General features: G+C 40.1%; 1 protein-coding gene and 1 long non-coding RNA gene across 2 annotated transcripts; one reads left to right on the forward strand and one right to left on the reverse strand.

Annotated features, from left to right (window-relative positions):
• The first annotated feature begins 825 nt into the window (after positions 1-825).
• LOC101740031 (aldo-keto reductase AKR2E4-like) lies at positions 826-10,778 on the forward strand. Its single transcript, NM_001317069.1, has 8 exons — positions 826-834; positions 1,666-1,749; positions 4,750-4,785; positions 5,728-5,910; positions 6,393-6,509; positions 7,749-7,916; positions 8,545-8,748; positions 10,518-10,778. The coding sequence occupies exons 1-8, from the start codon at positions 826-828 to the stop codon at positions 10,776-10,778; spliced, it is 1,062 nt and encodes a 353-aa protein (NP_001303998.1).
• On the reverse strand, positions 2,530-4,736 carry LOC134200524 (uncharacterized). The gene is made up of 2 exons (XR_009975482.1): positions 3,023-4,736; positions 2,530-2,853 (listed from the first exon to the last, which is right to left on the reverse strand). It is a non-coding gene; the product is annotated as an uncharacterized LOC134200524 (long non-coding RNA).
• Positions 10,779-16,167: the final 5,389 nt, after the last annotated feature.

The following is a 16,167-nucleotide window of genomic DNA, read 5'->3' on the forward strand; positions in this document are numbered from 1 at the left end:
TAGACGATCTCACGGCAAAGAGACTTCACAAAACGAAACACGTCACTCAATCTGATACATGAGGCCTAAGTCTCAAAGATAAATCGATATAGGTATTTCCCGTTTACAAAATTACGGATGTATTAAGTTACTTTTTAAACTAGAATAGTGTCTAGATATTCTTATTTCCGTGATATCTGTCATATTATCGCCTATTTCTGCCGTGAAGCAGTAATGCGTTTCGGTCTGAAGGGTGGGGTAGCCGTTGTAACTATACTGAGACCTTAGAACATTGTAGATGTCTATGGGCTCCAGTAACCACTTAACACCAGGTGGGCTGTGAGCTCGTCCACCCATCTAAGCAATATAAAAAAATTACACCATTAATAGCAAAAAAAAGTAGATGATCTCACAACAAATAGACCTCACAAAACGAAACACGTCACTCAATCTGATACATGAGGCCGAAGTCTCAAAGATAAATCGATATAGGTATTTCCCGTTTACAAAATTACGGATGTATTGAGTTGATTTTTAAACAAAAATAGCGTCTATATATTCTTATTTCTGTGATATCTGTCATAAATAAACGCGTTATATAAATCCAAGATCATCTATTACGTAGGTATCTGTAAACAAAAAAATATATGTTATCGGCGCTAAAAATATTGGTATCAAAACGTGACATGTCACAATAATAAGCGGATAAAAGATAGTCATTGCGTAAGAGCAATTTAAGGTCAATTAACTTTGATATCCGATGTCAAATAGATCTATTCTTATATAATTTAGATAGTTCAAGCGGGTGTCAGTGTTTGGTTGTGTTTGAGCGTCTCAAGAACAAAAATGAATAAGGTAGGACAGTTTGAATTATGTTTGGGTAATATTTGATAACCTTTTTTTTAATTTATTTATTTAAGGCTTACCGACAGGGTTTACAGTAAGACATAAAATAACATTGACATGTATAGAGCAATCGATAACTGCAACTCTAATTAGAGGCAATCACAGTATGCATTACATTAATATATCAATAGAGATTTAATAATACTATTAATAATAATAAAAAATTACGAACAAAAGAAAGACAACAAGGACAGTAATACCCGAGTACTCAGACCAAGGCTAATTAAGGTATGGCTAGTCTATGGAAGGTTCGCCTAGAACCACGCCGTATCTTGACGTGGGTAGCGTAACGCCGGCTCCATACGTTGGCCCCAGCATAGGCCCCAAGACTACTCGCCCAACGTGTAGTTCCAGAAAATAGCATTGGCCCCAACGTTGGAGCGAAATTTGGTAGTTGGTCTCTAGTGTCGGTTTTATCAAAGAAATCTATGCCAACATTCGCGATCCGTCCACATGTTGGCGCTTTGCTCAGTCCTGTTATAACACGCGTCGACTTTTATTAATTTTTTATTTATTGCTTAGATGGGTGGACGAGATCACAGCCCACCTGGTGTTAAATGGTTACTGGATCCCATAGACATGTACAACGTAAATGCGCCACCCACCTTGAGATATAAGTTCTAAGGACTTAGTATAGTTACAACGGCTGCCCCGCCCTTCAAACCGAAACGCATTACTGCTTCACGGTAAAAACAGGCGAGGTAGTGGCACCTACCCATGCGGACTCATAAGAGGTCCTACCACCAGTAGTAAGGAATAATTAAAAAAATATATTTTCAGGTGAATGTACCCAATTTCAAACTAAACAATGGCGATGAGATCCCAGCTCTGGGCTATGGTACGTGGTTAGGAGTCAGCGAAAAGGTACTAAATGTTTGTTTGGGGTGATAAACCGCACAATCAAAAGCCGATAAGCTAAAAGCTTAAAATTTTTATTACCTAATTATTGATATATTAATTTTTCCAACGATATGATACTATTTGTCGTGAGGCTTTTCAGACTGACTCTCTTTCTCTCTCTCTCTTTTTCTTTATTTTTCTCGCTCTTTTTTTCTCTCTCTGTCCGGATATTTCACTCATTAGTATGTCACAATTAAGTTATGAAGTTATTCAAACAGTTAACAGTTGTAGACCAGAGAAGCATAGGTCCCGTGCGAAGGTCCAGCTGCTTTGTGTAGTTTCAAAGAGAGAGAGAGAGAGATCGAGAGACAGATCGAAAGTCAACTACCTCCGTTCTACTCAAGCGGCGCGTACTGTGAAAAACAATTGATGGTCTCTTCCACTTCGATAAAGCGGCACGACACGAGAACCCTCTCATCGTGGCCGCCGGTAACTACATTCCCGATCCTGCGGAACGAAGGGAAAGCAGTCGACGTCACCCCAAACACGTCATTTCGGATCCTCCCGATCCACTTGTGTCTGTGTCTGAGGGTGGCCCTTGGGTATGCGGATGTTACATGAGGCCCAGTCGCGTCACTCCGCAAAAGGTGGTCTATGGGTCGAGAGACACGGGGCCGAGTCGCACCACTTCTAGACACGTCACCACCGTTAGACAACCGGTGAATAGGAGACTCTGTGAGGAGGATCTCAGGGCGCCACCACTTACCGCTCTGGGAGCCTTACACCAATAAAAGAAACAAATAATAAATACTAAAATTGTGTTTATTGAACACAGATATAAAACATTATAATGAGTTAAATTTACAATAGTTATAAAAACTAGTGAGAGGTTACGATACAAAATTTAAATCAGTAAAGATAGAGTGTCGGTATATACACCGAACACTCGAGAAAGTTACACAGAAAGAAAATTAATATAAATTGGTTAAAAGAAACAATAAGCTTCACCGGATCACTTCCCAGCAACCGGGGTTGCTGTATGCGAGCGAGACTGGGAATGCGGGTGTGTTCTACGTCTACCGCAGTCAAGCAGCATTTCTTGGACCGACTTGCTAGAGCTCCCCGCTTCTGGAAGCGTCCATATGTGAACAGAAGGACACGCTCCGCACCCTAACTGTAGTACTTATTTTGTACCAGTTACAAGGACGTACGTGTTAAGTCATAATTATATTTTAAATTTCATTTAATTAAAGTTTGTGGACACAGTATGGAGAATAATTCAAAAACACTTACTTACCCTGGTTTATCACATGACACCAAGGATTAATGAAACTGACTTTGGTAAATCAAAGAATATAGTCACCTCACAGCTCAAGAGATGTTACACGAAAGAGCTTTGACAAAGTGAACTTGTCCTTTTATATGATTAATATGTCGTTTCTCGAAGATTCTGCATGCCAGTGATGTGCAAAATCTGTCGTCGCACAACATAAAAATTGCACAGTCACGACATGCAGTGTCGAGTATGCGAGCTTCAAAATCAGATTCTCCACACTGCGCCACGTAGCAACGCTAGATGGCGTTAATTAAAAAAAAATTTCAAATTAAATTTTCTGGCTTTACACACTAACGGTGCTTTTAGGTACCTCAAGCACCGGTCATCGTTCTCATCGAAGGCGTCGCTTGAGACGAAGGGCTCGACGAGTAAATTAACCCTCAGACACAGCCCACTGAGTTTTTCGCCGGATCATCTCAGTGGGTCGCGTTTCCGATCCGGTGGTAGATTCTGCGAAGCACGGCTCTTGCTAGGGTTCGTGTTAGCAACGTCATCACGTTTGAGCCCCGTGAGCTCACCTACTAGTTAAGGCGACGCTGATATAGCCTCTCAAGGCTATCATCAGCTTAGATAGGAAAAAAAAGGTCTTATGCCGGAACCACACTGCGTTATGGGCTATTGATAGGCAGTCGATGCGCAAATTCGCCTTATTCGTGTCCTTTGAAGTGTGTCAAGAAACCGACAAGTCGACGGATACGCGTATTTGCTATTCGTGTTTATGTGTTTTGCGTACGAATAAAGCGAATATTGGCGAATATACTCTCCACACTTCGCCGTATGCGCGTGAATAACCAAGGGCGGATCCAGCTTTGGCGACAGGAGGGGGTCACATAGTCGTGGGCAAGTTAAGAACTTATAATTTAATTTTGATAACAATCGATAATATATAAATCGTGATGTTCTTCAATTAGTCCAAGTCAGTTCAAGTCCTGGAACTAGCTCAGGGGGGGGGTCATGACCCCCATGACCCCCCCCCCCCTGGATCCGCCGTTGTGAATAACGCCCATAACGGATAGCGAATAACGCAGTGTGATTCCAGCATTACTTACATCCAGTATACGAAGAGTGGTGCGACATTGTTATGTTATGAGTCATTTGTACTTACCTGCAAATTATAGTACATTATGTCGAAGAGAAATGTGTTTTTATGCATTCGTTCTCTGAATTTCTTTATCTATGTGTAAAAAATTTTTCACTGAAATAAGAATACATCCCGAAAAGTTACAAAGTGTTAATTTCTGCCGTTCTCCTTAACCTGCTGCGGCGATATGTGGTATAAGTGTTCCATTAGTGTTTTTTTTTTTCATTTTTATCACTAACCCACAAAATGACAAAACTAAATACACTATCGATAATGCTTATCGACAACAATAATGCGCATCACTATGCCCGTCCATAAGGCTCGTGAGTGGAAGAGAGAACGAAATACTCGCTTCACCGCTCCGATTTTTTATTACCCAAACTGCACGGACAAAATAATTCTACTATAGTATGTAAAAAGTTATAGCGACGCGGCTTGACCTTTGTATTGATAATTTCCGCAGTTCTTCTTCCTTATTAGATTAGAAACTTTGGTTGACTTATCAAAACTGCATCAGACAAGATCATGTCCAAAGAGAGGTCATAAAACAAACACAAAACCCGTAGATCAATCAGCATTAATTAAATAAAACAATAATTATTTCCAGTCGTCGGGTGCTGATCAACCTGCCGAAGAATTTGGTGTGAGTATCACATATTTATAAAACACACTAGCTGACCCGGCAGACTTCGTAAGTAGTGCCTCAATAGATAAATAAAAGACCTAAACTTTTGTATAAAATAAACTTAAAATAAACAAAAGGAATCCGTCCGACGGGGGACACATCAAAGGGAAAACAAAATTGTTATTTTTATTTAATTCCGAGCATTTTCATATTTATCTGCATTTTAAACCTTCTCTGGATTTCCACAAATAATTCAAGACCAAAATTAGCCAAATCGGTCTAGCCGTTCTCGAGTTTTAGCGAGACTAACGAACAGCAATTCATTTTTATATAAATAGATTTTACGGTTTAATATTGATATCGTGGTGTGCAACTAGACGGGACATATGACCTACAATGACTAGAAGATATAAACTAAGACGGAGACTTCACATTGTGGCGTCCAGACTGAAAAAGATGACAGGGAAAAGGGGTAAAATGGAAAAGACAAGTATCTATATATTAATACGTGAAGCAAAAACTTTGTATCCCTTTTTACGAAAATTGCGCGGACCGAGGAGTATGAAATTTTCCACACTTATAGAGAATATAGAGAAGAAGTGCACAATGCTAATATTTTTTGAAAATAATGCATAAAAGATACATTAAATCAATAAAGAAAACATTACACACACTACCATGTATTTAACGCACGCACACATATATGTACTCTTTGTTTATTGTCAAACTTTTGTTATTGCTTAGTCTGTAGTCAAATTGAGAATAGATTAGTATTGTCTATCTTTAATATTACGAGTATTTGTCTATAGTGTAGTCTTGGCGAAATCTGTAACAATAGGACCATAATAATGTTGAAACTTATAATTTCAATTAATTATAGTCGAATTTCGACTACTGCGGGACCACTAGTACTATGTAAATACGTCTAGATCCAAAATAAACATTTTTTTCTGTCAACAGTTTGATTTCGACGGCACTGACATCCCGAAGCTGTTGGACGCTCTCTCCTACGCCATAGACATCGGCTATCGTCACATAGACACAGCGCACTTCTACAGGGTTGAGCCAGAGATAGGCCAAGTCGTCCAGGAGAAAATAAATGAGGGTGTCGTAAGGAGAGAAGATCTTTTTATAACAACCAAGGTCAGTTTGTTCGGAATTTCATTGGAGAACAAGCAAAAGACGCAGAGGATAAGCTTTTTTTTCCTACCTAATCTGATAGCCTTGAGAGGCTATTTCACTGTAACCTTAGCTAGTAGGTGAGCTCACAAGGCGCAAACCGAAGTGATGCTAGCACTGACCCTAGCAAGAGCAGTGCTTCGCAGAATCTACCACCGGATCGGAAACTCGACCCACTGAGAAGATCCGGCGAGAGACTCAGTGGGCTGTGTCTAATGTCTGTGGGTTAATTCGCTCGTCGAGCCCTTCGTTTCCTTCGCCCGTCGTTCGACGGGTTCGATGAGAACGTTGACCGGGGAGAAATCATTTGATGATAAAATGATTGAACGAATGCTTCAATTTGGGGTTAAAACTTTGGAATCTCGTGCCAATTTACCCCGGTAATTGACAATTTTTTTCGCTGGTATTCTTAATTTCCCAAATAAATTAATTAATTAAATTTTTAGGTTTGGCAACACTACCATCGTGCAGCCGATGTTGAAGTCTCGTTGAGGGCTTCTCTGCATCGTCTAGGACTTGACCACGTCAACTTAGTGCTTATGCACTGGCCTATGTCAATTAGTGTAAGTAGTACGCCTTTTTTAAAAATTAAGCCTTAATACTTCAGTCTTAAAAATGTCGTTATCCAGATTTAGGTATCCGTTAAATATCTTGTCTTCTATGTTAGCTACACGCTATTTTAAAGGCGTTTTAATTATAATTTTTTCCCCTACCTGTGTTGATAGCCTTGAGAGGCTATTTCAGCTTTACTATAGCGTGTACGTAGTTAAGACCGTGGGTGTTGATAACACCGACCCTAGCAAGAGAGAAACGCGACACATTGAGAAGATCCGGCGAGAAACTCAGTGGGCTGTGTCTGAAGGCTAATTTGCTCGTCGAAATCTTCGTCGTATTGGACGGGTTCGATGAGAACGGTAACCGGTGCTTGGGGTAATGGAAGCCAGGGCTGACAGCGCAGTGTCAATCAAGGTCGGATGCTCTGGTGCAAAAGCTTCTTCTTCTTCGTCGCTTTCTTTATTGCTGAAGGTCATGTCCCTGAAACTTGACCGTGACCTGTCTCGTGAGCTGAGGATCCTCTGGTAACAGATTGTTGAGAGCCTGACTCGGAGCGAAGCTGATCCAGGATAGATTTATTTGTCCTCTTGGCCGATTTTTAATGGGATCACTCCTATATACGCTTCACGTTATGTGGTGTGTTGCTCAGGGTTAATGACAAGACGTTTCCCACGTGAACGTAGAAACACCAGCGAATCTTAACAACAAAGACAGCAATCAAATTGATCTTAGACTTGAACTTCTCTACCCGTCTTGACTAGCAATGTGAAAATCTGAGTCGTTTTCGTTCTCAAGATAAGAAACTGCGTAAAAACTTGTGACAGGGTATATTGTAAGTTTTCGGCGCGCACTGCGGTACCGGTGGCTTGGTGTAGCCGGTGTGGTGGAGTTTAATGGGGTTTAGTTTGAAGTTGGTTGGTGTTGCGCCTCGCGCGCCTTTTTCAATGCGTAGTCTCCTGCGAGGAATTAGGGGAGGTGGAGGACCTTGGCCCTCTTCGTCTCCCTCTTCCTCTCTGGAGCTGCCGGAGTCCGACATAAGCCGATCAATTACCCCTTCGACCTGGTATCGGTAGATGGATTCCCCAGCGTTAAGTAATAAATAAAATAAAAAGGGTATATTGTGAGTCCACACGGGTAGGTACCACGATCTTGCCTGTTTCTGCAGCGAAGTCATAATGCGTTCCAGTTCGTAGAGTAGGACAGTCCTTGGACTACCATTGAGATTTAAGTTTTCTTTTTCATTACAGCAAGAAGGGGTAGACGAAAAGATCGACTACCTGGAGACGTGGAGAGGGTTTGAGGAGGTCCTCAAGAAGGGGCTGACGAAGGCCATTGGCGTGTCCAACTTCAACATCGAACAGATGAAGAGGTTACTAACCAACTGCAACGTGCCGCCCGCCGTCAACCAGATCGAGGTATATATACACATTAACTAGCAGACTCGGCCACACGTGGCTGTGGCTAAGGTTTTTGTTTCTAAATAACACGCGGCCGGCTATGCTAATACCAAAAATTAACAAAGTAAGAACAATTGGATTTCACTGGAACTGGATTTCACTGGAATATTCATTGGAACTCAATAAATATTCCGATCATTAATCGAAATAAAAACTATCCTATGGCCTAAGTTGGAACAAAACAAATATTGAGAAGATCCGGCGAGAAACTCAGTGGGTTGTGTCTGAAGGTTAATTTACTCGTCGACACCTTAGCCGCAAGCGACGGGTTCGACAAGAACGAAGACCAGTGCTTAAGGTACCTAAAAGCACCGTTAGTAGATCGGGAGGATCCGAAATGACGTGCTTAGGGCAAGTAGGTAGGCAGCGGCTTGGCTCTGCCCCTGGCATCGGTAGGCAGCGGCTTAGCTCTGCCCCTGGCATCGGTAGGCAGCGGCTTAGCTCTGCCCCTGGCATTGCTGAAGTCCATGGGCGACGGTAACCACTCACCATCAGGTGGGCCGTATGCTCGTCTGCCTAAAAGGGCAATAAAAAAAAAAAAGCATTGTAAAGATGACAAAGTCGATATTGACTATTTTCATTTCAGGTCAACTTGAACTTGTCTCAAGCAGATTTAGTCGATTACTGTCAAGCGAATGAGGTTGTGGTTGTGGCGTATTCGCCTTTCGGGACCATGGTTCCGTCTCGAGCAACCCTCAACAGTCCAGAGCCGAAGCTTGACAACCCTGCCATGCTGGCTATAGGAAGGAAATATGGGAAGACGGTCACTCAAGTCAATTTGGGATACTTGGTAAATGTTTTCTTCAATGCTGCTGCAACTACTGGTGGTCTCTACCCATACCCTACCCTGTCGACCCATCTACCAAAAGGTGTCAACCCATAAAACTGGAACTCATTATAGCTGCGTGGGTATATTGTGATACCCACTCTTGCGGGTCTAAAATACCCAGTGGATTGTGTCGAAATAATAAACTTACGATTTGTCATACGTTTTTAACATGTCTATAAGTATTGGAGTTAATCGTACCTCTTGTACATATTTAATCAGAATTATGTTGAAAAATTCCGCTAAAAATATAAAAATTTGTTACCCGCCTGCGGAATTCGAACATTGGCAGTATCGCATCGCTCGATACGAACTCACCGGCCGTTTTATCCTTTAGACCACGAGGACTTCGAACCAAGATCTTTTCGCCTGTAAAAACAATAGACATATTCAAATGCCTATTGGTTTTTATCTAATCTACTTATTAACTAACTAGCGGCTCGCGCCGGCTCCGCTCGGGTCTTTAGCAAAAATTTCAACGATATTTGAAGTTGTTTTTTTAAAAATAAAATAACACTTATTGCGGCATAACTATAACAGTTAGACATGTGCTGTCGCGACACTCTTTATAAATAATAATGTCTTCTACAAAGTCGTAGTACATTATTTTATTCTATCATCAATAGTTTTCGCAGGGCACGCGATGTAAAGAATATTTTAGGTAATTTTTTTTCACATTGGGTTACATTATTGGAGTTTTAATAATGATCCCTAATTTTTTCAAATAAGATTATAGCCTATGTCACTCGGGTATAGTATAGCTTCCAAACAGTGAAAGAATTTTTCAAATCGGTTCAGTAGTTTCAGAGCCTATTCAATATAAACAAACAAATCTTTCCTCTTTATAATATTAGTATACATTAGTATAGATTAGTATAGATTAGTACATATTAGTACATATTAGTACATATTAGTACATATTAGTACATATTAGTACATATTAGTACATATTAGTACATATTAGTACATATTAGTACATATTAGTACAGATTAGTATATATTAGTATAGATCAGGTGTCGGCAACGCGGCGCCCGCGGGCGCCATAGCGCCCCCGTTCGATTTTTAATGCGCCCTTGCTGGACTAATGTAAATGTATGATAGCCAGAGCGATTTACTTACTCTTGTCAAACGGCGATATACAGCAAGTACTCAGTTGAGTTTAGGATTGCAGATTAGGATAGGATTAGAATAGATTAGCAGTTTGCTAACCTTGAGCGTGTCTAATAAGACGCACGTATTTTTTGTTAGTGTATGATCGTATTTCGAAGAGACTAAGCGTAGACCGTGCACTTAAAACTACTACTACACATTTAGATAATTGTTTAAAGACCGGGAACTCTAAATATATCCCCAATTATAAGAAATTAGCTGAAAATATAACCAAGTTACACACTGAATTAAATGTATCATTATGTATATGAGACCAACAAAATAAAGTTATAAAAAATCTGTTTTATTAATGCCTATTTGTAGGCAGCGGCTTGGCTCTGCCCCTGGCATTGCTGAAGTCCATGGGCGACGGTAACCACTCACCATCAGGTGGGCCGTATGCTCGTCTGCCTACAAGGGCAATAACAAAAAAAAAAACCTGTTCATTATAATATATTATTATGTGTATATCTGTAAAATATGCGCCCTCGGTGATTTTCAAATTTAGTATTGCGCCCTTAAGGACAAACAGGTTGCCGACCCCTGGTATAGATGGATATCGAAATTTATATTATGATTCCAGTACCAGCGCGGTATAGTGTCTATACCGAAGACTGTGACCAAGAGTCGAGTGCTGGAGAACGCCTCGATCTTCGACTTCCAGCTGGACGACGAGGACGTCGCCACTCTGGCGCAGTTCGACAACGGCTTCCGGACGGTCAGACCGCTGTTCTGGCAGCCCTACGAGAACTATCCCTTCGACGTGGTCCCTGGACAGAAGCACGTCGACATACCGATCGCCATGCGCAAATGGAAGAATGGTGCCAACGGTGACATCGATTAAGCTATCATGAAATATGGATTAATATTTGATATGGATTAATTAAATGAGATTCAGGATACACATCTTGTAGTTTTCTTGTGTCTTCTCATCAAGGCGAGATGACAGCCTTTCCGCTTTGATCTTACATATATGGACAAGTCGGCATATACACGTAACCTCTTTATCTCTCTCTCTCTCTTCTTCAACCCCACCCAATGCTGACTTTTTATTTATTACTTAGATTGGTGGACGAGCTCACAGCCCACCTGGTGTTAAGTAGTTACTCGAGCCCATGGACATCTACAACGTAAATGCACCACTCACCTTGAGATATAAGTTTTTTTTTTCCTACCTATGCTGATAGCCTTGAGAGGCTATTTCAGCTTCACCCTAACGTTTGTAGGTGAGCTCACGGGGCTCAACCGGAGAGTTGCTAACACTGACCCTAGCAAGAGCAATGCTTCGCAGAATCTACCACCGGATCGGAAACGCGACCCACTGAGAAGATCCGTAAGTTCTAAGGTCTCAAGTTACAACGGCTGCCCCGCCCTTCAAACCGAAACGCATTACTGCTTCACGACAGAAGTAGGCAGGGTAGTATATCTCAAGGTAGGTAGCGGCGTTTACGTTGTAGATGTCTATGGGCTCCGGTAACATCAGACTGGCCGTGAACTAGCCCATACAATCAAGCTATCAAAAAAAAATTTAAAAAGTTAATCAAACGAACAACTAACAATTTCCTGGTATTAATTATTATTATCAATAGCGAACGGTTCCTATTGAAAAACAAATTTGAATAATCAAAATAAAAAACAAAACAGTTGCTATGTATGTACATATTATATTTCTGTAGAACGGGTTCTCAATTTATTAATGCTCACCGTTCACTTATACACTCGGCGACAAAACACACGACTCTGGCTTTACAAAAAAAATTACTCATAAGATGTCTTTTTTTTTTTTTATTTCCTACCTAATCTGAGAGCCTTGAGAGGCTATTTCAGCGTAACCCTAACTTTTGTAGGTGAGCTCACGGGACTCAAACCTGATGACGTTGCTAACACGAACCCTAGCAATAGCCGTGCTTCGCAGAATCTACTACCGGATCGGAAACGCGACCCACTGAGAAGATCCGGCGAGAAACTCAGTGGGCTGTGTCTGAGAGTTAATTTACTCGTCGAGCCCTTCGTCGCAAGCGACGGGTTCGACGAGAACGGTGACCGGTGCTTGAAGTACCTAGAAGCACCGTTAGTGGATCGGGAGGAATAAGATGTGTAATGTGGCAAACAGAAATCGACGCGACGATAAGCTATGTTTTCCAAAATCCAAAATTACATTAAAGAATAATAGTATAATACTAGGTATGAGCGTTAGGATATTTAATAAACTACCGAAGAAATTGAGAGACTTAGATGATTTTAATTTAAAAAAAAACCCTAAAAGGTAACCTTATTAGTGAAAATTATTATCACATAAATGATTTTCTTAGGGATGACATGGAAAATAAATTGATTTTTAATTATTAGTTGAATTATGGATGAATGAATGGTAAATTATATAATATTACTAGCTGACCCGGCAAACGTTGTGTTGCCTTAAATAAGATTTCTAGGGAAATTGTACTGTAGAAAAAAAACCTCATTTAACCACATAATACCTCATTATAAACAAAAAAAATATCCAAAAAATTAAAATAAAAAATAAATGTTTGGGGTGGGCAACCCTTTTCACTTAGGGGTAAACAAAATAGATAGTAGCCGATTCTCAGACCTACTGAACATACTATTGATACACAAATAAAACCCAAAAAACATGGCTGAAAAATGTATAGTATTGTATAGCTTTCAAATATATTAAGTGTATAATCTATGATGTATAGTGAGTAAGTAAGACAGGAGACCGGCTTCGTCCTCATCCCTACTACGTGATGTTTGCTGGATGAGTGGTGACACCTGGCGGGGATAGCTGATCGATTGATAGTTGATCAGTAGTCGACCGGCGCGAGGGCGGGAGATCAAATTCAATTTAAAAAAATTCATAATTAAAGGAACTTGAAATTATAAACTCTGAATAAGAATTTATCGTACTACAATTATAATATTTGATTGCCATCTTGCAACCTTATTGCGGATCTGTGCATAGAATAAAAAAAATATTAATAGATAATAGAAGTCGTTGTGGCCTAAAGGATAAGACATCCGATGCATTCGTATGTAGCAATACACCGGTGTTCGAATCCCGGCGGGTACCAATTTTTCTAATGAAATACGTACTCAACAAATGTTCACGATTGACTTCCACGGTGAAGGAATAACATCGTGTAATAAAAATCAAACCCGCAAAATTATAATTTGCGTAATCACTGGTGGTAGGACCTCTTGTGAGTCCGCACGGGTAGGTACCACCACCCCGCCTATTTCCGCCGTGAAGCAGTAATGCGTTTCGTTTCGAAGGGTGGGGTAGCCGTTGTAACTATACTGAGATCTTAGAACTTATATCTCGAGGTGGGTGGCGCATTTACGTTGTAGATGTCTATGGGCTCCAGTAACCACTTAACACCAGGTGGGCTGTGAGCTCGTCCATCCATCTAAGCAATAAACAAAAAAACAAAAACAAAATCGGGATGGAAAAATAGGGGTTGCACGGTGACCGGCAAGAAGTGGATGAGGAGAGCCGCAGACCGGGCTCAGTGGTGTAGATTGGGAGAGGCCTATGTCCAGCAGTGGACGACTGTGGGCTGTTGATGATGATGATGATGATCGTATAAGAGTGAAAATTGAGAGCAATAGTTTTTATTTTATTTTAAGTCATGACAAAACAAAATAAAAAAAATCAGTTTATAATTAACAAATAAAAAATAGGGGTTGATCATAGAGGGATGAAAAATTGAGAGTAACATCAGATTTTTTATTTTAATTCATGACAAAATAAAAATAGAAATGAAAATCTTGCCAAAAAAATTAAAGTTTATAATTAACAAATAAAAAATTGGGGTTGATCGTAGAAGGGTGAAAATTTCTACGTCATGACAAAATAAAACAAAATTCTCGCAAAAATTTTTAAAGTTTTTAATTAGCAAATAAAAAATAAGGATTGATCGTAGAGGGATGAAAATTAAGGATTGTATGTATTTTTGTATGTTGTATCATAAAAAAATAGAAATTAATAATTTTGTCTAAAAATTAAAAAAAAAAAATTAGGGGTGGACTACCCCTAACATTTAGGGAGATGAAAAATAGATGTTGGCCGATTCTCATAGATATCGGATAAGCACAAAAAATTTCATCAAAATCGGTCAAGCCGTTTCGGAGGAGTATGGCAACGAAAACTGTGACACGAGAATTTTATATATTAGATAACTATGCACTGTACTAAAATTCGCATGTCAAATAATGACAAAGCATACACGCTGCTTTTAACTTATGTAATAACTCATTTTCACTATGCTTGGCGAATAAATGACTTCTTTCTTTCTTTCTTTCTTAATTGTAAATAGATTTTAACATAGTTTAACAAAATCCGACTTTAAATAGAAAATGAAACAAAATATTTCAAAACAAATGAATATACTCTAAAAACAATAATCATCGAAATCGGTTGGCGCGATATGGAGTTATTGAGTTATGCATATATTTTTAGCGCACGTACTTAATGCAAATTTAAGACTTGCGGTAGGCAGCGGCTTGGCTCTGCCCTTGGCATTGCTGAAGTCCATGGGCGACGGTAACCACTTACCATCAGGTGGGCCGTATGCTCGTCTGCCTACAAAGGCAATAAAAAAAAATTAAAAAAACTTATATGGTTTTCTCATGGATACCATTATCAGAGCTGGACTAAATTGAAATGGGATCACACGAGAAGCGTCAGCTTTCTAATAAAAAAAGAATCATCGAAGTCGATTCACCCAGTCAAAAGTTATGAGGTAACAAACATAAAAAAAAATAAAAAATAAACATACAGTCGAATTGAGTGAGAAGAGAGAATTTTAAGTCGGTGAAAAAATCGCAGCTGCCTGATATTTTATTCAGCCGATACTGATCCTTTCAGATTTTAAGTTTAGCAGTGTGTAGAGCGTGGACTGTAATTTGTGCTGGTCGCTTCAATAATTCGATATATTCAGAGAGAAGATTATTTTTATTTTATTTTAATTAGTTACAACACGTGCACGTACGACCTGAATTGTTGATTGACTTGCTATGACTGTGTTGTCAAAATTATTATTCTATTTCAAAATTCAAAAAATAGTTATACAAACTTCATGTTTAGAATTGCTCTAAACAAGCAGAAAACAGATTCACTGGTGCTGTGTACCTAGAGATGTTTGAACAATCGAAATTAAGACCCTTATTGCTCAGTTAGCCGATGTATTTAAGAGGTTCACTAAGGTCCTTGACCCTAACGGCCTGGCCACGGGGATCGGCGGTGCGAACAGCGAAGCGGTGGGCGAGGCGATCATTCGCGCAGCACCGTTTGCAGGCCACGGGTACTCACGTTCGCCGCCGCGACTAGTAAGGAAGTCCGACATCGAAATGTCTATATCGAAATGATCTCGATATTGCTTACAAATTAATAGTTTTTTGGTTCAGGACCTATTATTTGGAAAAGATTGTGAAGTACATGATTTGAATAAGAATCGGAGTATACCTATAGATGGAGAATTCCACAAGAAGTACGAGAAATACTTTGGGTGGCTAGACTTCCAAATAGCTGGTCTAGCTAGTATTTCAGCTATATATTTTTTTTATTGCTTAGATGGGTGGATGAGCTCACAGTCCACCTTGTGTTAAGTGGTTACTGAAGCCCATAGACATCCACAACGTAAATGCGCCACCCACCTTGAGATATAAGTTCTAAGGTCTCAAGTATAGTTACAATGGCTGCCCCACCCTTCAAACCGAAACGCATTACTACTTCACGGCAGAAACAGGCAGGGTGGTGGTACCCACCCGCGCGGACTCACAAGAGGTCCTACCTCCAGTAATTACGCAAATTATAATTTTGAGGGTTTCATTTTTATTACACGATGTTATTCCTTCACCGTGGAAATCAATCGTGAACAAAACTTGTTGAACAAAATTTGTTGAGTACGTATTTCATTACAAAAATTGGTACCCGCCTGATATTCGACTACCGGTGCATCGCTCAACACCGGACGTCTTATCCGTTCGGCCACGACGAGTTTAAAAGTATAAAAAAAAAAATTAATAAAAAATATAAAATATAAAAATTTCGGCGTTCATTTTTCGCGGCGAAAACAACTAAACTCATTTAATCACTGCACTATTCGCCGCGACTACCGCTCGACTCCGTGGCTTGCGCCGTCCTTATTCATGCATTTGTTTTGCTCGCCCGCCGCATCGCGCGATTCGCTCGGTACATTTCGCCGGTCGCTTCGCCGGTCGCCGGTGCG

This window comes from Bombyx mori, chromosome 2 (genome assembly GCF_030269925.1).
Source record: "Bombyx mori chromosome 2, ASM3026992v2".
Classification (NCBI taxonomy): domain Eukaryota; kingdom Metazoa; phylum Arthropoda; class Insecta; order Lepidoptera; family Bombycidae; genus Bombyx; species Bombyx mori.